Here is a 22,237-nt window from a genome sequence, read left to right as displayed (position 1 = left end):
TATTTGTATATTTGCCAATGGCGTTGGAGGGTGTCGCCGCTGCAGTCCGACCTGCATCCATCGAGTGAGAGACCAACATCGCTCTGGAGTATCGGTCGTGGGGATTCGAAAGAGTACATGTATATATGTATATTGTAATATATATATATATATACATGTATCATTGTATTGTTGACGTGTTATTCTAAACATTATTTGCGATAAATATCATCACATGCCTCGGTAGTCGAAAGGATAAGATGCCTGCCCGGTAAGCAGGAGATCCAGGTTCGATTCCTGGCTGAGGTGGTATTTTTTCGCAAAATAATTACGAGTTTTCACGACTGGTTCGTGGTCGGGCCCCGCCGTGACGCACACCCTCCCTTCTTATTTTTATATACGGTTGAATTTGGCATAAAATTTCCTTTAATTTTTATTCTTAAGAAAAATTTAAATTACGTAAAAATAATAATGGGGAGTGAGAGTAGTTTCAAAAATATTAAATTTTTAAAAAATATAAATACACAGTTATAAAGTACATAAGAAATAATAAAAGTTTTATCTAAAATATTTTTTTATATATTTCACCGTTTCGTTGATAATTGATGGAAATAAAAAATATAGATTAGCTTTTGAGGGATTGTTTCACCTCTTAAAACTCTGATTGGGCACATATAAAAAAATACGTGTCTCTTAGATCTTAGATGTGTTTAATAACATATTTCAAGGAGAATCAAATCAATTCCGGACAGTTGTGACAAGTCCCTTGTCATAATTAGGTAGAGGGAATGGTTCGACAGTCAGGGCGCTTATTTAGGAAGAAAAAGAGACCAACAAATAATTAATAGCAATTATCGAATAACAATTTTATTCGCGTTTATTTCCGATACAATCTTGAGGCGAGTTCGCAACACAAATTCTATCTTTTCAATCACGCGGCTGACCCGAAGTGCGAAGTATACAAAGATGATCGGCAGTATGAAGAAATTCCTGGCAACGATATTCGATATACAATCCGGCACCGATTTCCTCACCCGAAATTCGCTATAACGAGCTCTCGAATGGCCGCCTTCAGCGGGATTGGCGATATAAAATACTAAACATGCAAGCAATTATATGTAGCGTAAATAAAGCGGCGTAGTAAGCGCATGGCAATCCTCATCCCGAGCAATAGCACGCGCAATCGCAAATACACGGCAATTCAAGTTTGCGATCGGAAGCAAGATAATGCGGCAAGACAAAGAGAGCAAATAATCATAATATTAAAAGAGCAGAATATTCTGATAATATGATAAGACTAAGCAACCTTACAGGCGAGATTACAGAATGAGCAGTCATCAATAATCTCTTAACCGCGGTGAAGCATCGCTTCGCGGCATAGCAATTTAGCGCTCGCGAAAGCGACAAGAAAAGATGCAACGAATAATATTAGAAATGGCAAAAGGACTTTAACAAAGGTGACTTATCGTGGCCGCTGGAGGGCGAGATGCTGTTCGGACTTCCTTCCGAGACGGGTAATCGCCACATGTACGAGGTACCGTTGCAGGTACCGGCATTTGTTTCGTCGCACTCTAATTCTCACTCACATAATTCGCGATACCGGCATTCTCGCAACGCTTGCACTCATCCGCCGCTCACAATAGACGAAGGTAACGGCTTTACAAGACAAATGTACTAGGCTCACCAACGACGCAGACAGCTTTTTCGTGGCAGATTGATGGTCCTTGGATTCACGTCCTCTTTCACTAGGCACTAAGCACACCACGAGAAGTGATTATCCGCGCCTTCACGGATACACGCAGGCGATCGCCTCCCTTCTCTCGCGATTTGGATCGTTTTGTTATTGACCGAAAATCGGCTAATCGCGCGGCTCTAATCGGCTGTGCCACGTGAAGATTCTTGCGAGAAACTTAAATGCGGTGGCAGATGCGGCAACGTGCCCCGGCTTCTCTCAAAACACTATAATAAAATTATTTTTCGTTAAGTACTTGTTAAGCTATAAGGCAAGACCGATCACTGATCTGGCCAACTAAGGCAAGACCGATCACTGATCTGGCCAACTAAGGCAAGACCAATCACGGTACTGTAAATTTCAAGCTTCATAACTCGAAAAGTACAATGAAACATAACTTTATTATAGTGTTTTGGAAAGCTCTCGAGATAAACTACAAGAATATGTAATAAAAAATAGGAGTTTTCATTTAAAAAAACATTGATGACCTTGACTTGATTTTGACAAGGTCACTCAAGGCCAAGTCCCCATTTCCATCATGTGTCCCCTTCAAGTCATGCAACTTTCGTTCGAAAAATTGTTCAATAAAATTATCGATTTGCGAGATAATCGACATATCACTTAAAATGAAAAACCTCTGTGCGCGCGCGCGCGCGCGCGCGCACACACACACACACACACACACACACACACACACACACACACACACACACACACACACACACACACACACACACACACACACACACACAACACACACACACACACACACATTTCCATTCCCGCTAATGCGGGTGCGAGAGGGATAATATTACCTGCATCCCGTTGAATCTGCGTCGCTCCTTTCCTAATCGTTCCTCTCCTTCGTCTTCGCCTCGCAGATCCCTGTCCGCTGGAAAACGCGTTTCAAGCGTTCAAAGAAGGAATAGCCATCAACTCCACTCGCCTGAAAATAACTAAAATCGTCGCACGCAATCGCAGCAACGGACCCACTGGCCGAATAACAATTGTCTTTCCCGTCTACTGGAGGACGCAGATCCGAAACAAATTCCCCCGCGGGGGCTTACACCTCTTGTGATTGGCAGGTACAAAGCACCACGTGTTACAATGTATATACAGGGTGTCCCAAAACTCCCGCACTTGGAGTACACCACGTGATTTTTTATGCTAAAAGAAACAACTTTTTCCTTTAGCAAAATTGCATGCGACGAGTAGTTTTTACAGTGAACCAAATTAAAAGTGACGAATGAGCGCGCGTATATGCGTAGCAATCAGAGCCGGCGCGCGTTCCTCAGGCCGGCGCGGCCTGGGATTTAATCTTTGACGACTTCATGTATTGTATTGTTTAAAATATAACACAAAATAAGTATTGTTTTCATCCTTTGACAACCCCTTAAATCTTAGACCAATGAACATGATGTATAAAAAACTTGTGATGTATAAAACTTTAAACATTAATATCTCGTAAACTATTGCGCATTAGATGGATTTCTGTTGCCGTGAATTATTGAGAGGGCTATACTATACTATATTTAACATATTTAAAATTTGGCAAAATCTGTGATGTCGGAGATTGATTGACTTCTTGTAACAAATCTTGTATAAATAGAAATTAAAAAGATAATTGAGAGAAGGTTAAAAAGGAGCCAGCATTATTAATAATTATCTTGTAATATTTTTTTGTGATACGTTCTTTTCACCCTATCAAACTACATGTCGATTATTTGTCGATTTTGAAATGTAGCAATAGACTATAACTGGAATCGTATTATAATTACTGATAATCAATCTCAATTAATATTACCGATATATAATTAATATTACTAATATTACTAATGTTATCTAAGCTTTTCATTACTATCATTATCTAAGCATACACCTATAAATAATTTGTAGCCAAGATAATATTTTTCTAGGCTGAGAAAGATATGTCATTGAAAATTGCATACATGATTAATAGTACATGTTGCATACATAATTCTTATTTGATATTTATCTTACATGTATTAAATAATTTTTTTTAGGTTTTACCGGAAGGATTATCTGCCAACAATACCGAAGCGAGTGACAGCGAAGATTCTATCAGTTCCATTAGAAAATCTACTGATATTTTCATCGGTAAAGTGGCTCTTGGGAAAGGTGTGAGAGGTTCTACGGAAAGACTGCATTGGTTTTCAGTGCTTCAAAATCCAAGAAAACTTGTAACCGTTTGGCACATTCTAAAATAATAAAAGCTATAGTTATGTTATTATGCAGAGTGACCCAACACAGCTATTGTTATGTTATTATCCGAATAAAACAATTATATCAAATATCCGATAACAACTATACCTCAACTATATCTCTAGACAAGTAGGACAGATTATATTAAATAGAAAAATCTTACATTATTTGATATTCGATTTTTACAATAGATGACAACTGGGCACTATATAGGATGAGTAAAAAGTCTCGGATCGGAGAAATATCTCGAAAACTAAGCATTTCCGAAAGAAATGTTTCCTACAAAAGTTGTAGAGTTTTAAACGATGTATTCACTAATCTGATCAGTCTGACTTTGGTTGGCGTCGCTAAAGACAAGATCACATTGATTTTTTTAAATGGCACATCCTATTTTTGATTCCAGAATCTAATAACTGGTATCAAGAGCTTTTCAAAACATTATAATAAAGTTATTTTTCATAAAATATTTTTTAAGTTATGAGACTTGAAAGTTACAGCACCACTGGCATTTCTCTATGCTTAAGATTATTCATGCTTAGGATGACATGGACATGGCAGAGCTCTCATTTCTTTGGAGTGCTTGATTTACGTGAGTTTCCTCTCACGTGTGTGTGCGCGCGTGAGATCTAATTTCAAAATTAACAATTATAGGACTCAACATTTCACTGAAACCGATACCTGCTAGCATATTTCCCACAACAGCTGTCACTTGCGTATCCCCACCAATCCTTACGCTGTTAGCATGATGTCAAGCATCGGCAACACATTGTTCCGTTGTACTGTTCCGTTTGCAATCTGATATCTCTAGCGGTGTACCTAAGTTCCACGCTCGGACACTTTCTCTTTCAAGCTTTAAAATTTAAAAAAAAATTTTCTTACGATGGTTGTCGGAAAAAGAACTTTTTCTGACTATTTATCTTTTAATAATGTGTGAAAAAAGTATGGAGATAAAGAAAGATTATATCAAGAGACATGTGATCTTTTCAATATAACTTTTAATGCGCGAAATCTAATTTTAAAATTGACAATTGTAAGAACAGTTCAGCATTTCATTGAAACAGATAGCGTGAAATCGCTCGCGTTGTGGACGATCTACATCTGCCTCCAATAATGAAAAGAGTGCTAATATTTTGCAAAACTTTATCGAAACGCCTAATACGTCTATTAGAAAAATTGGTACAGAAAACGAAGTCAATCAATTACCGATATGTCATATTTTAAAAAAAGCACAGATTTCATCCCTATAAAATATTTTATGTACAAGAGTTAGTTCGTGAAGATTTTGACCAGAGAATAGAATTTTGTGAACTTATTGAGGCATGCGAAAATGATGTTGTAAATAACATTGTCTTTTCTGATGAAGTTAGTTTCGAACTTCATGGAAATGTTAATCGTCAGAATTTCTGATATTGGAGCACCGAAAATCCACAATTGGATAAGAGATAACCAATCTCAATATTCTGAATGTCAACATTGGACAAGAATAATTGGAGATAAGACGCGCTAGCGATATAGGAACGCGAGACCGACCTCTTTATGCAAATCAATGAGTTGCAAGTACTCATAATTATCGAATTTCAATAAAAGCTGAACCAATTAAGTTCTGGATAAGCGCAGCATAATCGTTAGCTTGTGTTTAAATTATATATCTTCTGTTCAAAAAGAAACCGAACTTTTCGAAAATAGAAAAAACGCTGTTATATCTTTTTGTTGATAAAAGCGACAACTTTCAGTGTTGTTTCAACTATTCATGACATTTGTTTCATTAGAAGTTGAGTTATAATGTCAAGAGTGACAGTATGTTTTGACGGACGATCAAAAAATGAGTTTTAAACAAAGAATGATTTGTGATTGATTTTTGTTTTAAACTTGGTAAAAGTTTTACTAAAATGCATCAAATATTTCAAAAAGCATACAGTGATGAATGCTTCCATACTCCCGTCCCGTACTCCCTAAGTTTACGAGTGATTTAAGCAATTCCAAAGTCGTGTGACGTTTGAGGACGACGAAAAGTCGGATTGTCCAAGACCATTGGATTGAACAAAATTAACATCCAAAATTAACATCCAAAAAGTGCATGATTTCATTAAAGAATATCCGAAAAGTACGTGATTTCATTAAAGAATATCCGAAATTATCACATTGAAAGATGAAAGATGAACTGAGGATTCCAAAATCAATTGTGCACAATTTTGACCCAGAATTTGGGCCTTCATAATTGAATTCGCGATTTGTTTCCTACAGGTTGACCGACAATCAAAAATGTATCGAATTCAGCACTGCAAGGATTTCATTAAAACCGTTTGTAAGGACTCAACTTCTTTGAGACAATTATTACTGACAAAACATGATATTTTAAGTATTTTGAGCTCAAAACAAAGCGCCAGAGTGCTGAATAGAGATCACCAAAAGAGAGGCATCTGAAAGAAAAATCTCTTCAAAAAATCAAAAGTAAAGGTGTTGTGTAACAATGTTGATTTGTTTCTACGATTCTAAGGGCATTATCCACAAAAGATTCCGCTTGGCCAAACGGTCAATAGTGAATTTTATTTTGAAGTTTCGAAGCGATTGATAGTGAGAATTCGTTGCGTACGGCATGAATATCGTGATGCGGACAGCTGGTCACTTTTGTACGATAATACATCATCTTATCATTCGGCCATTGTGAGACAGTTTTTGAGCAAAAATCAAGTTTGTATGTTTGGATCACTCGCTGTATTCACCTGATTTAGCACCCTGTGACTCTTTTCTTTTCCCCCGACTTCATTTACCGATAAAAGGAAAGCGACACTATTGAAAATAATCAAGTGATAATGATCACGACCTTCACTAGTATCTCAAAAAACCGATATAGAAAACTTATTTAATGCATTAATTGACCATACTAAACGCTGTATTAAAGGGGGGCCTGAGGGAAAGTATATTGTTTGAAATAATAAATAAATGATTTGAACAACTATAATTGGTCTGTTTTATTTTCTATTAAAAATTCGATTTATTTTTGGACAGAGAGTGTATAATAAAAGTGCTTTCATTTTTCGTCTATGTGCCCTATGATCAGAGATATTGCGATGCAAAATTCGATTTGAAAATTTATTTCTAAGAGAAGTCATCATTATCAAAAAACATGATCGTGGCTCATCGCCAAGTATATGCACTAGCGCTTTACGAGCGCGACTGTCTTATTATTATCGTTATTATCACTATTCATATATAATTTTCGCCGTTACGAGGCGCTAGCGCTCAAATCTTCGGAGTGACGTACGCATATCATATTTCAGAATCATTCCGCAAACCTTTCACAGCTTATCTGCGTATTTTCTCTTTTCCCGCAACTTCTTTGCATATCTCCACATTCCGCAAGTCTCCTTTTTTCGCGTATCTTCAAAGCCATTCAGCAACATTCCCGCAATCTCCCCCGCATATCTCCCCAATCATTCCGTAATTCTTCCGTAATATTTCCGCATATCTCTGAAAGCATTGTGCCACTCTCTAGCAACCTTTCCACATAACTGCACAACCATTTTTTTACGTAGGAAAATGCCTTTACGCACTAACTTCCTGGCTATTAACTTTCCAGGGAGAGTATGGAATTCAAGGGTCTAAAGCTACCCCTATTACCCATTAAAATCCCATAGTGGTCTATCTCTGGTGCTCAGTGGGAGGCACACTGTGAATTCTATTGCGAGGTAACCTAAATAAAACAACCCGATCTCGTAACACAGCTAATTAGTCAGAATCCCAAAGATTCTGACTAACCCGAGAATTATGAATTAAGTTATTATTTATTTATAATCCGTGCCTTTCGACTTTGGATGACTTCCAGCTTTACAACTACATTTTACTATACATATGTTTAATATCCTAATCTAATACAATCTCCACTCCCTTTCTTATTACTTATCTATTGCACTGTTTATCCTCATTGTTCATCTCTCTCCCTATCTCTCTCTCTCCCCGTTTCCCGTTCCTCTTCTCTCTCCTTCCTGCGTCCCCCTCTCCATCCTTCCTGTCTCCTTCTCTCTCTTCACTGCTCCCTTCTCTGTTACTATGCTCTGTCTCCCTTCCTTCATCTTTTCTTTCTCCTCCCTCTCTGCTTCTTATTCTGTCTATTCTTTTTAATATATCTTTTCCTTTTCCATCTTGTTCCAATATTTCTTCTATTGGCGTTTCCATCTTGGTATCTTCACATTCTTTCAAGACGTGCCATATACTCTCTGTTTCTTTTTCGCATACTCTGTATTTCCTTTCTTTTTCTGCTCTCCAATATTGGCTTCCTCTCGCTGTGTTTCCGCATCTGTATCCAGCTATTAAATTTCTGTCCTTCTTCTTCATTTTTCCTCGCAGATACACTGGCATATCCTCTGTCACTACATGCCTGTAGTACTCGTTAAATTTTGACTCTTCGATTTTTCTCCTTCTTTCCTCTCTCTCTCTTCTTTCTATTCGCTCCATTATTAGTTGCGTTATCCTTTTAGGCTCCTCGCTCTCTCTTCTCTCCCTCAGTTCCTCTCTGCTTACTTCCGACTTCTCCATCATTATCCTTCTCTTCTTTTCCTACTTGCTTTCTTCGCTTTCTCTTTTTCCTTTTTCTATCTCCCTTATGCATTCTGTTACTAACTTCTTGTTCGTTTTCCTTAGTTAGTCTCTTCGTACTTGCTTGCTCTTCTTATAGCCTCTATCCTTATTTCCCTCATCTTCGTCTCCTCCAGCAATATGTAGTTCGGTGTCCTTCTATCTAATCCCAAGATCCATTTTATATATTTCCTTTTGATCCTGTCTAGCCTTTCCTCATTTTTCCATCCCCATACTTCTGCTCCATATAACGCAATACTTTCCACTAGCGCATTGAACATCTTCATTCTTTTCTCGAAGTCGTCCTTAAACAGTTTCTCTCCAATGCTCCATGTTTGCTTCATCGCGATCATCGCTCTTCTCATTCTTTCCTCTAGGTGCCTTTCTGCTCCACCGTTTTTTTGTATGATGTATCCCAGGTATTTCATCTCTTTCACCTCCTCGATGTCCTCCTCTCCCCATCTCCACTCTCTCTTTCCTCTTTGTCTTCTTCCTCTTTCGAAAACTAGTACTTTAAATTTTCCTGGATTTAATAGTAAATCTTTCTTTTGGATGTATTTTCTAAGTCTCTTCATCATGCCTTTTAATTCCTAGTCGCTTGTTGCCAGTAGCACGATGTCGTCTGCATAAGTTATTAACCAGAATTTTTCCTTTCCCATTACTGTTCCTCCTGTTTGTTTCTTTTTCAATTCCGCCTCCAGGTCCGCCAAGTATATATTAAACAGCATAGAGCTCAATGGGCATCCCTGTCTTAATCCTCTCTTTGTCCAGAATATCTTTGATTTTTTGTTTCCTTACTATATAACTACTTTTTTGTACCCTCACTATATTCTTCGTCTCTCTGTACGTTTCCATTATTCTTTTTCTTAATCTCTCTCCATCATCTTGTTTTTCCATCATTTCTCCTAGCTTCTTTCTATCCACCTTATCAAAAGCCGCCTTTAGATCCGCAAAGAATGCATACAGCTTTCCTTTCTTCCTCGCTAACTCCCTATTCGCCACATAGTTTAGTGTATACACTGCATCAATGGTTTCTCTTCCTTCTCTAAACCCAAATTGTCCTTCTTCAAGATTTTTCTCTACTTCCTTTTTTAGTCTTTCATTTAGCACCTTTGCATATATTTTGTATGCCGTGTCCATCAGCGTCACTCCTCTATAATCAGTTACCTCATTCTTCTCTCCTCTCTTATATATTGGGCTTATTAGACCGTTGTTCCATTCTTGCGGTATGCCTCCTCCTTTCCATATCTTGTTTAGCAGCATCACAAAGGTTTCTCCTATTTCTTTTGGCATCAGCCTCCATGCTTCGTTTTCAATTTCATTTTCTCCCGGGGCTTTTCCCTTCTTCAGTTCTATTAGTTGTTTTATTATTTCTTCCCTTGTTAATTCGTTCTTTTCCTCCTCTCTCTCTTGTTCCTCCTTTTCCGTCTCCTTCTCTTCCTCTTCTTCTTTCATTATTATTTTATCTTTTGATCCAATAGTTCCATGAAGTGCATGGTCCACCTTTCTATCTCTATACTTTCGCTTATCCCTTCTTTCTTCTTTTTGTATTTGTTTATGTATCTCCATGCCTCTTCTTCTGTTCTTATTGCTTATTACTATCCTTTCCTCTTTTTCTCTTTCATGTTTGCGCTTTTCTTTCTTGTACCATTCTCTGTATTCTTTCCTCTTTTGTACGAATTCTTCTCTGCTTATTTTCCCTCTTTTTAGCCTTCCAAGTTCTTTCCTCAGTTCCCTTTTTTTCTTATTCCATTCTTTGCTATGCCACGTCCTCCTTTCTATCTTCCATAGTGCGTCTTCTTCTTGACTTTTGTGATTGATTTCTTTACTTTTTCTTCTAGTTCCTTCTAGATTATCCCACTTTTCGTCTGCTCACATTTCCATCCTACACACTTCTCATGGTATTGCTGTATCGCTTCTTCTGTCCATACATTTGTTACCTTTTCAATAGTGTTGCTTCTTCTCTCCTTCTTTCTGTCGGCGCCTTTCAGCTCTACCTTCAGCAGAACGTGGTCTGATTCTATTCTGACACCTTCTTTCATGTTCTTTATCTCCTCCAATGCTTTTACGTTCATTATGACGTAATTTATTATTGACGCTCCGCTTTCTCCTATGTAGGTCCAACCTCCTACCTCCTGCTGCTTTAATATCATCCTTTCTCTCTCAGTCCGTTTAACATTATAATTCCCTCTCTGTTTATCACCTTATCCTTTGATTTTCTTATCTCTTCCCTCTTCCTTTCTCCCGTTTCTATCGGTCCTCCCCTGTTTCCTGTCCTTGCGTTGAAATCACCTCCTATTATTAAGTGGCTTTCCTTTTCCTCTTGGATTCCTTCCAGTAGGACTTCCATGGTTTCCTCGATGCAATGACTGTATACTGTGACTATCCTTCATCTGCTGCCGCCATGCACGACTTCTATTTCCGCCATTCCTTTGCTTATTTTCCTCGTGTTGATTAATTTTATATCCTTTCTTGTTGCCATCATGATTCCTTCCCCCCCTTAGTTCTTCCTTTTTTATTTTTCCTTGTTGCTGGAACGCTATACTACTGGAATTCATTAGGTAATTTCTTTGTGATTTTTTTCCATGCTTGTTCTTCTACCTATGTCTCTGTTAGTCCTATCACGTCGAATTTTTCGAGATACTCTCATGTGTCCTCTCCTTTGTTCATTATTCCAGCTATGTTCCAGAAACAAATTTTTAGTCTCAGAGCCCTGTTCTCCTCTTCTTCTCCTTCCTATTTCTTCTGTCCTCAATCTCTTCTTCCTCCTCTTTCTTCTTCTAATTTTTCTTCCCTCTCATTCCATCTATATTCCTTACCTCTCATTGTTATTTTCTTGTATCCTACTCTTGCTCTTTCGCCTTTTTCTCTTTCCTCTCTCGCTATCTCCCTGAGTTTCCATTGCATCTTTCTTTCTTCCTTTGTTAAATCGTTCTCTATGATTACACCTCTCTCCAGTTCTTTCTTTTTCCTCATGACCTCTTTCTTCTGTTCCCAGCTGTCTATCTCCGCTATCACCATGTTTCTATTTTCGCTCCCTTTTATCTTGTACGCCTTCCTTATTTTTATCTCTGCCTTTATGCTATCTTTTAGGAAATTCTCTATCTCCTTCTCCAACTTCTCCTCTTTCCAGACTCCCTTGATCACGATATTGTTCTTTCTGTCCTGTCTCTCTCTTCTCTCGTTGTTCGCCTCTAACTCTGCTATTCTCTTCTCTAGCAGCTCTCTTTCCTGTGTCCATTCTTCTTTTTCTTTTTTTCTTTTCTCTTCTCTTATTTTTCTTTCTTCTATAATTTGTTCTCTTATCTGCTTTTTAAATCTTTCCATTCCTTCTCTGATCTCCTTCATCTCCATCTTTACCTCCTCCATCATTGCGATCATTCTCTCTTCGAAACCTTTTCTTCACGCCTCTTCATTTCCCGTAGGCATAGTAAACTTGTCAATTGTCCCTTCTTCCTTATTCTTACTCCTGGTTCCTGCTACCGGCCATCTGCCGCCTCTTCTCTCACCGCTTTCGTTTCTTATTGGAATTCCCTAGTGTTGAAGTCTTTCTCGCTCGCGCTGCTGAGTTGGCTGCTTTCGCGCTTGCGCGCTCCAGTCCAGCGCTCGCCGCACGAGGCTTGTTTATTCAGCGTTGAGCAACTCTAACCTCCTTTGTCCACTTTCTGTTTCTCCTTTTCCTTTGCTCTTGTCTTTTTACTTCTCCCTTATTCTCTCCGTTTTTCCTCTCGTCTCTCCTCACTCACTGATCACCTCCTCCCCTCTGTTTGCTCTCTGCTCTCTATGTCTTTAATTATATTCTTCCACGGGCAAGGCTTCACGTCTTCACACTTCGCCTAATCCGCTAGAAGTCCCCCGAATTATGAATTAAGTAATTAAAGTATGAAACTAAAATAATAAGAAGTAATGCACGCCCGCGCCGATTGCAACCGATGTGCAATTTGGCAAGGACGCTAACTCTGACAACACGTGTCGAAACACTGACGCACCAAACAATGTTTCGACACGAGGATAGCACGCCGACGCCGCGTAACAGCGAACTGATAAAAGAACGACGAGAAGTAATCAGGCACGGTTCAGAATCAGAGGCACGGACGTACGAGTACCGACGCGGATTATTAAGGAAGTGAGACAGTTCGCGGATGATTCGGTAATAACGAACATCGAGTGTTAAAATAAAGACTGTTTATTAAAAAATCGTGTGATTCCTTCTCCCCCCTTCCACCACTCTCCCCTCAGTTGCGCTCAGAGCGGCATAACAATTCTTTCGAACACAATCAGTATTCTCCGCGCCTCTACTTGTCTTCAGGGCGATGGGAGTTATATTTCCCACCGCCTTAATACTTATCTCTAACTTCGGCGGAACTCACTGCTACCATTCTTGGAGGGGGACTGTGTCCTCATATCAGTGACCCTATATTGCCTAAGCGGACCCGCCCAGTCGCTATAAATTTATAGATACAAATTCAAATATTAAGAAAAAAAAAATTATTAGACACAAAAACCCTGTCCGTCGATTAATGCTATCCATTGTTAGAAATATATATCAGTTATTATTTAAAGTTTTAAATTGAAATATTAAATTGCATGTTTAAAAAACTTAGAATATAAAACTTAGAATAAAAAACTTAAATATATGACGATAAATAAGTATAAATAATAAAATTCAAGATTTATAAAATTTTTTATAAAATTTATTAAACTTTAAAAGTTTAAAATTTATATAACTTAAAATCTCAAAATAATTAAAATTGATATTAATAATATTGATATTAATAATATTATTGCTGATAATTTAATATTATAAATATTATTAATATTATAAATTGATATTAATAATATTATTGCTGATAATTTAATGAAGTTAATAAGATTTATAAAAATAAATATTTTTTAGTTTATATAATTTATGTTGAATTACAAATCTATTTAAATATAATTATAGTATAAATAGTATTAGTATTATAAAAATTAAAATAAATACTATTTTTAAACTAAAGTTTAAATAAAGTTTAAATAAAGTTAAACATATTGGATATTATTTTATATGAAATATTGAAAAAAGAGGATTATTTAGCTAAATGAATATATAAATTAATAAAATTAATTTTTATGAATAAATGAATATTTATAATTAAATATCAAAATTAATTTAAAGATATACAGGGTGTCCGGTATTGGTCGTATCACCTTTCGTGAGCAAGCAGAGCTGGTAAAATTGAGTAGAAAAGTCCCCTATCATTTGCATTTTCTGTGATAATTATCGAGTTATTAACTTTTAAAAATCACAAGTTGAAAAATAGAAATACATAGAGACGTAATATAAAGAAATTTACTAATGTGTCCAGATATATTCATATTTTATTTAACTCGATTGGAACTGATTTGTTAAATATATTAATTGGTTCATATTTACTTATTATAAATTCAACAAGACGAGTGTTATAACGAATTAACAATTCGTAAAAAATGTTTTTATTGTTAATTACGCTTCCATTGTTGTTAATTTGTTATTTTTAATCTACGTGCTTGTATACCATCCAAATGTATTATCTATTTAAGATAGTTAAATAAAAAATATTATTAATAACTTGTAATAATGACATTAATATAATAGTAAATATTTGAAGAATTAGAGAGAAAAAAGGATAAATATATCGATGAGGGGAGTTTGCCCCGATGACTTTGATCTTGATATATATTATCAAGGTCACCACTCTGAGTAACAATCGAAAGATTTTAGCCGTCGCTCGTTATCGATCAAAAAGTTATTAACAAAAAAAGTTTGTAAAATGTACCAGTTTGGGCTAGTTATAGCATTAACAAAATTTTTCGTATAGATATAGTATAGAACATGCATGGATGGAGGAGAGGCGGAACCCCTGCACCCTCATTTCAAAATAACCTGTCCTTTTTTTTTTATACGTGTGGAAATGCATTTACGCACGAACCCCCGGATTTAAAACTGCCCGGGGGAGTGTGGGACTTAAGTATTCTTCCGGGCGCCCCGCTGGCCCGTCTGGCTTTCGGTCCTACTACACTCCCAATTGAGCGGTGGGGCGAGAAGCCAGCCCCACTGCCGCCTTCACCGGGAGGAGCGAGGGTTTAGCTCTCCCGTTCCACTTGTGGTGAGGGCAATGCCTCACGATTGAGGCCAGGAGGGGACCTCAGAGCAGGTTATCGGCCTACCCCTTTCATTCCCCCCCCCCCCTCAGGGCTAGAAGGGCCATGGCCATGTTGGCCATGATCAGTGCGTCCTCCCAGTCTTCCTCCCGGCCATCAACATGTTGTCCGCATAGCAAACGACGTGGCAGCCAGGGGGGAGTGGCGTGCGTAGCACCCGATCATATGCGAGATTCCCAAGAACGGCCCAAGCACCAATAAATAACCTGTCCTAACCCAACCCGTATCACATAATAGTTAAATATCATCGCGATTGAAAATTGTAAACCTATGTGGAACCTTGCTTCGCGTTGGAAAATGTATGTGCGGAGACAGTCTGTTCCGCCTCCCCCCCCTACGGAGGGGGCTTTATTAACCCAATCCGTATCACAATAATAGTTCAATATTACAATGATGATGTGATATATTATACAATGATATTTATCTATCATTGTCATACGGATTAGATCTTTTGGTAATTTGGTTTTTACCGAGCTGCTGAAGTCTTGGAGTCAATCACATAACTTTACGTGAAATTTTTCATTTTTCATTTTTTACTTTGCATTTTTCACACCTTGACATTTCACATGAAACTTTTCACGTACAGCAATTATGTATGTAGCTTGGATGCGTGGAAAGTGAAATCATGAAACATAGTTTCATAGGTTTAGCTAATGAAAATTATTTTATTGATACAGTATTATTAGGTGTACAAAAAAGTTCTGAGCTTTTTTTTGTAAAATTCAATCTTTATTCAAAAACAAACAAAAAAATATTAATCAGCGAAATATTCCCCGTTTGCATCAACGACCTTTTGCCATCTTTCGGATAGCTTGCGAATTCTTTGACGATAGAAGCTCACCGGCTTCGAAGCGATAAGGAATCATCAATGCATTTTCATATCTCTTCAAATCTCACGAAATGTGTATCAGTCAAATGATGCTGCAGCGACCGGAATAGGTAGTAATCGGAAGGCGCCATGTCTGGGCTGTACGCCGCGTGCGAGAAGTTCCCAGCCTAACGCAAAGATATGGTCCTGAGTCGCTTTCGCAACATGTGGTTGAGCATTGTCATGAAGCAAGATCACTTTACGATGTCCTTGGCCAATAAATGGCCTCTTTTCTTCTAATGCATCGCTCAAATTGGTCAATTGTTGTTGGTAGCGGTCTGCCATGATTGTTTCACCCAGTTGTAACAACTCGTAATACAACACATCTTTCCAATCCCAGATACAGAGCAAAATCTTTTTGGCATGGATATTAGGCTTTGGCGTCGATGTCGAAGGGTGACCAGAGTCAACTCATGATTTTCTACGTTTAGAGTTATCATAAAGAATCCACTTTTCATCGCCTGTAATGATTTTGTGCAGAAAATCTTTTTTCCGGAACTTTGAAAGCAAAGTGAGTGTCACGCTGACGATTTTTGTTGTCTTCGGACAATTCATGCCATCTGCCTTCCTTCTGAACCTTTCCCATCGTATGTAAACGTACGGAAATGGTTTGCTGCGTAACGCCAAGCTGTTCTGCAAGCTCCTTTTCAGTTTGCGCAGAGTTTATATCCAGCAGTGCTTGCAATTTGTCCGTTTCAATCTTTTGAGGGCGTCCAGCACGCGGTTCATCTTCAAGACTGAAATCTTCTTGACGAAATTTTTGATACCATCTTTTACATGTAGTATGACTTACAGCATTCTCTCCATATGCAGTACAAATCATTGCAGTGGCTTCAGCAGCATTTTTCTTCAGATGAAACGCGAAGTGGAAAATCGAATTTGCTCTTTTGTTATTGCCATCGTAAACACTACTGATTTTTGAGGTTATGTGCATCAAACGCTAAACCGTATGGCATTTTAGAAGGCCAAATGTCAACGCTTTAAAACCGCAAAAGGGCGGGAAGATATATAAAATTTAAATTGTTATTTCGGTTGTATGAAATCTAAAGCTCAGAACTTTTTTGTACACTTAATATATACATCTTTTAATAACTAATTGTATATGTACTACGTACTCTTAATTTTAACGCAGCCCTAATCTTCTCTAATTCCGAAGCATATTTATTAATTCCCTAGTTTCCGCCTTTTCGCAACCAAGGTACATAGCGAAAAAGTTCACGTGAAAAATTTCACATTTTCACGTTTGAGAGAGTTACATGATCCCGCAAAATCGTACATGACCGTAAGTTCACGTGAAACTTTTCATTTTTCACGTTTCCGCCCTAGAGGAAAAGTTACATGATCGACCTCCTGTGTTTCCACTATATTGCTGAAAACGAATAAACCGGCAAATTCACACTCTTCTCATAAGCCTTTATATTTTTTAAATATACTAGGTAAGGTAAATAGGTAAGAAGAAAGAGAAAATTCGAGAAAATTATTGCTAACCGACTTACTTTATATATTGAAAACAATAGACTACTCTCTACTAGACATTTCGGTTTTCGATCCACACGCAGATCCACACGCTTGACGCCATTGACAGGGTTATTAAAATTATTAAATACTTTTGATCGGTCGTTGTCGTTGTCGTTGGATTAGATATCTCTAACGCCTTTAATTCGGTTCCATGGTCTAAAATTTTGATGGCCCTTAGGGATTTTAAGGCTCCTAGTACATTTCACAAACTTTTTGTGCGGCATTATACACGACCTTAAGGATTGCAAGATCTTATATTAATAGAGACGGTAATATGATTGAATTTGACGCATTTTGCAATGTTCCGCAGAGGTTGGTTCTAGGACTACTCCTGCAGACGTCGTATACAATTCGATCTTCGAGGACCCCTTCCCGATTGTTCTTTATAACGATCTCATTTCCGCGTGCGGATAGGCGTTCAGTCGGATAACCAGGTATGGAAAGAGAACGACAGAGATTTGGTAACAAAAGTCTTGGACGCTTTAGTTAGGTTCATCGATATGGTCGGGGGAAGGGGGGCGTGATGTTCTGTCAACGTTCCAGCCCTCCTCCCATCCTCTCCAATAATTACCGATAGAGTAGTAGAGAAGGTTTTATGAATAAGCGATGCTGGAGAGTTTTTCGTTCGACGAGCTCTCCTATCGAATCCCACATTCCCCGGCTCGTCCACCGGGGGTCTTTGGAAGATTTCTCCTCTTTAAACAAAAAAAAGACCTTTGATAGTGGAGTCCCCTCCGTAGGAGGGGGAGGCGGAACATATTGTCTTCACGCATACACTTTTGAACGTGAAGCAAGGTTCCATATGGATTTACAACTTTTTTTTATACATATATTAGCAAATTATGCTTTCAGCACTCATATAATATGCACTCATATATATTTAATACTTTTTTTGTTAATAACTTTTTGTTAATAATAAAGAGCGAGTGACGATTTAAATCTTTTGAATGTTGTTCAGTTTTGAATGTTGTTTCAGGGTGATGACTTTGATAACATGTATCAAGGTCAAAGCCATCGGGGCAGACTCTTCTCATTGATATATTTAACCTTATATTACATTTATTTTAGGATATTTAAAATTTAAATCATTAAAAATTTATATTAATATTTATAAAATTTATAATTTATAATATAGAAGAACAAAATAAAACAAGAAAAAATAAATTATTTATATAAGTTGATATTTTATTCTGTAAAATAAGATCTATATCGTCATTCCAAACAACTACTTGAATACGTCTTCTGTTTCCGTTATTTAAAAAGAACTCATATTGTTTTTCGTTACTGATTATGTAAGGAGCATCAATTCTGTCAACAAATCTAATAATCTCTGTAAGGATAGTGTTACGTCCGAGGTTCTGGAGGAAAGGCAATACCTTCTGTCAGGAGGAGGAGAACTCGGGACGCACGAAACCTTTGTTGCTCTCACAGACCGACATCGTGAGATCGATCCATGAATCGAACGCGCGTTAAGGACAAGAATCGAGTCAGCGTCGGTGACGTTATAACCCTTACCTGCGCCAGCGCTATCGGTGGTCCGTTTTTTGGTCAGAGATCCGAATATCTTTCATCAGGGATGGATCTCGTGCGATCCTCAGGAAGCCGTGAACGGTTCGGGGTCAAGTTTTTGGGTAAATAAATCGAGACGGAATTCGAGTTAACTGATTTAATAATAAAAAAAAAAGGAAATACAATATGTTAATTCTAAGAATTTTCGAAGTGGTGCAAATTTTACTGTGTATATTTGAATATGGAAGTACTGGTTACAAAAATTTTATACTTAAAATTTCAAATAATAATAAATAACAAAACAAAAAAAATCTGGTATCTATATACCCAATTGTTCCAATTGGGGCAAAAAATTAGTAATCGCGAGCATATCGATGGGATCGGGTTGCAGGTGTGGCGGGGGATTAGAGTGAGCGCTGCGGAAAGCCTTTACTGGAACAAGATAGGGAAGAGGGTCATGGGAAATGTACATAGGGATAATATCGTTAACTTGGTGTCTTGAGATTTGATCCCAAAACTGGCTGTCAAGTTTAAATTTTCTTTTAATGTAAAAGGTTCCAGGAGATGGATGGGTGGGAAAGCGGGGAAATTGATGGACGAGATCGTAGAACTTCTCCACGTCGAAGTTCTCTGGAGTGCATTGTTTCTCGAAATCTGTCGCGGAACGGAGGGCGGTGGCGTATTGTTGTAAAGAGATGTTAAAGAGTCTCGGTTCTATTTCGATTAACCGCTTCGCGAGTTTCTCGGCGTGTCCAGTTTCGCGACGAATCCGTTTGTTTAGCTTCTCCCGACGGTGTCGCAATGCCCGTTTCGTTTGCTTGTTCGGGATGACTTTCGTTTGGTTCACTACTTATATGTAAATATAAGAGTTAGATGAGAGAGAGTGTAAGGTGAGAGTGGTAAAAAAAATTGAGGAATCGTGATAAGGCAGCTTCACCAAATCAATCGGCGGCTTGCCAATTTGGAATGTTGAAGTGTTTTAAGGAAACAATTATGTCAAGATCGCGAATCAAACAGCCAGTCTACCGCGGGAAAGAGTGATAAAAATGGACTTACTTTTGTTGTGGCGGGCGCTAGTGATAGACGAGAGGTGTGGTGCCTAGGCTGGATCGTGGATCGAATCACACAAAAATGAAAGTATCGCGCACAGAGTCTAACTGAGAAAAAAAAATTTTGCGACAACCTCGGATGGTCCTGTCCGTGAAGGCGTGGAGCGATGAGAAGAGAGAAGAGAGCGATCCGCTCCAAGTCGCGGTTTTTAAAGGGTTCCGAAGGGGTGGGAATATCTGAGAGCGTGATGGATTTCCGCGTTGGCTTGTCGAATGATAGTTTAGAAAAATTGTAAGCATAGAGGAAGGAGGGGAGCGGTGTTCTGTGAATTGTGATTGTTTTATATTTCCAGATTTCCTAGCGAATGATGAAATTAGTTAGTGAAAATTTTCCCGCCATTCCACACCCTCAATCATTCATTGGTATGGCCGCTAATCGTTTCTTCTTGATTGGCGTTTCCCTTAGTTTCCCTACCAATTTGGGGAGTGTCACCCTCGAACGATCCGACGCGTTTCTTATCCGTTAGGAATTTGCTTTTGTTAATATTTTTTATTTTTATTGGTATGTTATAAACTTGTCGGTGCTGACAAAGCTGTATCCCAAGCTCTATCTCAAGAATTATTTTTTTTTTGATAGTGAGATCGTATCTCGAGAGGAATTTTTGTGTATTTATTTAGGGTTTCTTTAGATCGTTCGAAGCGCTTCATTTTCTGATTAGCAGTCGTTATCTTTTTCCGAAAGAGAAGAATTCGTGAAGTCCCCCGGACGTAACAATAGTACAAAATTATAAAAACTATCAATAATACATGACCTATTACTTATTATTATTTTATTATATTTGATATTATTTGTTGTTTTAGTTTAGTAAGTTAAGTATTATTAAGTAGTTAATAAATTATAATTCAAATAATTTTAATAAAGTAAGAATATATAATTAAGAAATTATAAATATTTATAATATAATAAGATAATAAGAATTTAATTTAATATATTCTTTAAAATAAAATTTCTTTAATAATAAATTTTTTTAATGAATAAGAGATATAACACAAGAATGAATAAAATACTTACACGATAGAATCATAAATTTGAATACTAACATTTCATTAGAAGATAATAAATCATTAAAATTTATCTTTTCAAGTTTGCCTTCAATATCTTCAAATTCCATTTTAGATTGTGTTATTTTCTTAGTATAACTCAAGTATAACTATAATTCTTTTTATTATGAAAAAGTACATAAATAAAGAGCGCGTGAGAGAGTGCGTAAAAGAACACGAGAGAGCGCGAGAGAACGAGTGAGAAAATGTGAAAAAGCGTATGAGAGAATGTGAGAAAGCGCATGAAAGAATATGAGAAAGCGCGTGAAAGAGCGCGTGAGAGAGTGTGAAAGAATGTCAGGGAGGAAAGGACGAGAAAAGGAAGAAAAGTAAGAAGAAATCCAAAAAAGTAAAAAAATGCGAGACAGCAAATAGTAATAAGATATAAAACTTACTTCTGAATTCTTTGGTTTTTCCCTTTTTTCTTCCTTCCTGAACTCTTTTTTCTTAAATTCTTCTTTCTCTTTTATCTTTTTACTTTTTTTATATTTTCTTTATTTCTCAAAATTTCTTTGTGCAGTAATGAATGAAATTCTTTTATACAACAAATGAAATTTATTCATTTATGTTTAACTTCATATGACGAAAAAAATAATTTTGTTATGCTTCACATATAAACTATTACTGTGTTTGATTTCACGAAAGATTGTCATTGTGAATATCATGCATTTTGACAGATTACACATAAACGTCACATTATAAAGAAAAAAGAAGAAAAAGAAAAAATATAGGAATACAGGAAAAAATATAGGAATACAAAAGGAAAAATATAGGAATACAGGAAAGTAAAAAGAAGAAAGGAAATAAAGAATCAAAAAAAATAAAACGGACCAGTTTTTCGTTGATACGTAAATTGTTAATATTCTGTACACGAATATGCTCGTCGGTTAGGCCGGGATCGGAATTACGAAAGACGGAAAGGCGAATATGTTAGATTTTAAATATTAATTACAACAAACAGATAATAGATGACTTCCATCGGCAGACTGGGTCTTCGTATCGAATAATTTTTACTTTTTCTGAAATTCAAGACAATGCTTATCATGAACTATGTGTCCTTAAATTAATGATCTTGCAACATAGCCTACTCAAAGCCAAATCTAAATTCATCCCTCCCCTATTAAATTGATAATCGAATTTGAAATCGAATAATCACCTACTTTTGAAAATTTTTATTACGAAAAATATTACCTCAGCCAGAAAGCGAACCTGAATCGCTCGCTTTACGTATGAGTGTCTTATCCATTCAATCACTAAGACTTATGGTAATATTTATCGTTATTAATAAATAATTCGAAAGAACGCTAAGTGCTATGGGAGGAATAACAATAATGATAATTACAGCCGATATATGTTTTTCAAACAAACAGACAATATATGGCTTCCATCGGCAGACAGGATCTTCGTATCAAATAATTTTTACTTTTCTGAATTTCAAGACAATGCTTATCGCGAACTAAATATATTAAATACGTTAAATATTGTCGCGTTCGCGGCGTT

The 22,237-nt window shown here is 37.1% G+C and overlaps 2 protein-coding genes across 3 annotated transcripts in view; one reads left to right on the top strand and one right to left on the bottom strand.

Annotated features, from left to right (window-relative positions):
- Window positions 1-22,237, top strand: part of Syt20 (synaptotagmin 20) — a 238,264-nt gene that overhangs the window by 172,865 nt on the left and 43,162 nt on the right. The window contains exon 10 of one of the 2 annotated variants that reach the window (XM_089073017.1): window positions 3,736-4,023. The exons of the other annotated variant lie outside the window; for it this stretch is intronic. Coding sequence (XP_088929143.1) covers window positions 3,736-3,939 — 204 coding nt within the window. The 3' untranslated portion in view covers window positions 3,940-4,023. Of the gene's footprint in view, window positions 1-3,735; window positions 4,024-22,237 lie in introns of those variants that run through there. 2 annotated transcript variants of the gene reach the window in all.
- Window positions 8,029-9,087, bottom strand: LOC148937440 (uncharacterized). The gene has a single exon (XM_089073022.1). The coding sequence runs from the start codon at window positions 9,085-9,087 to the stop codon at window positions 8,572-8,574; it is 516 nt and encodes a 171-aa protein (XP_088929148.1). The 3' UTR covers window positions 8,029-8,571.

Source organism: Pogonomyrmex barbatus, unplaced genomic scaffold (genome assembly GCF_055798465.1).
Source record: "Pogonomyrmex barbatus isolate J1 unplaced genomic scaffold, ASM5579846v1 scaffold14, whole genome shotgun sequence".
In the NCBI taxonomy this organism is placed as follows: Eukaryota; Metazoa; Arthropoda; class Insecta; order Hymenoptera; family Formicidae; genus Pogonomyrmex; species Pogonomyrmex barbatus.
The sequence above is the reverse complement of the archived record's forward strand: the minus strand, read 5'-3'. Positions and strand labels throughout refer to the sequence as shown.

What these genes read in the sequence shown, in the direction of transcription:
- LOC148937440 (XM_089073022.1), bottom strand. Translation starts at nt 9,087, where the DNA reads ATGATGAAGAGACTTAGAAAATACATCCAAAAGAAAGATTTACTATTA.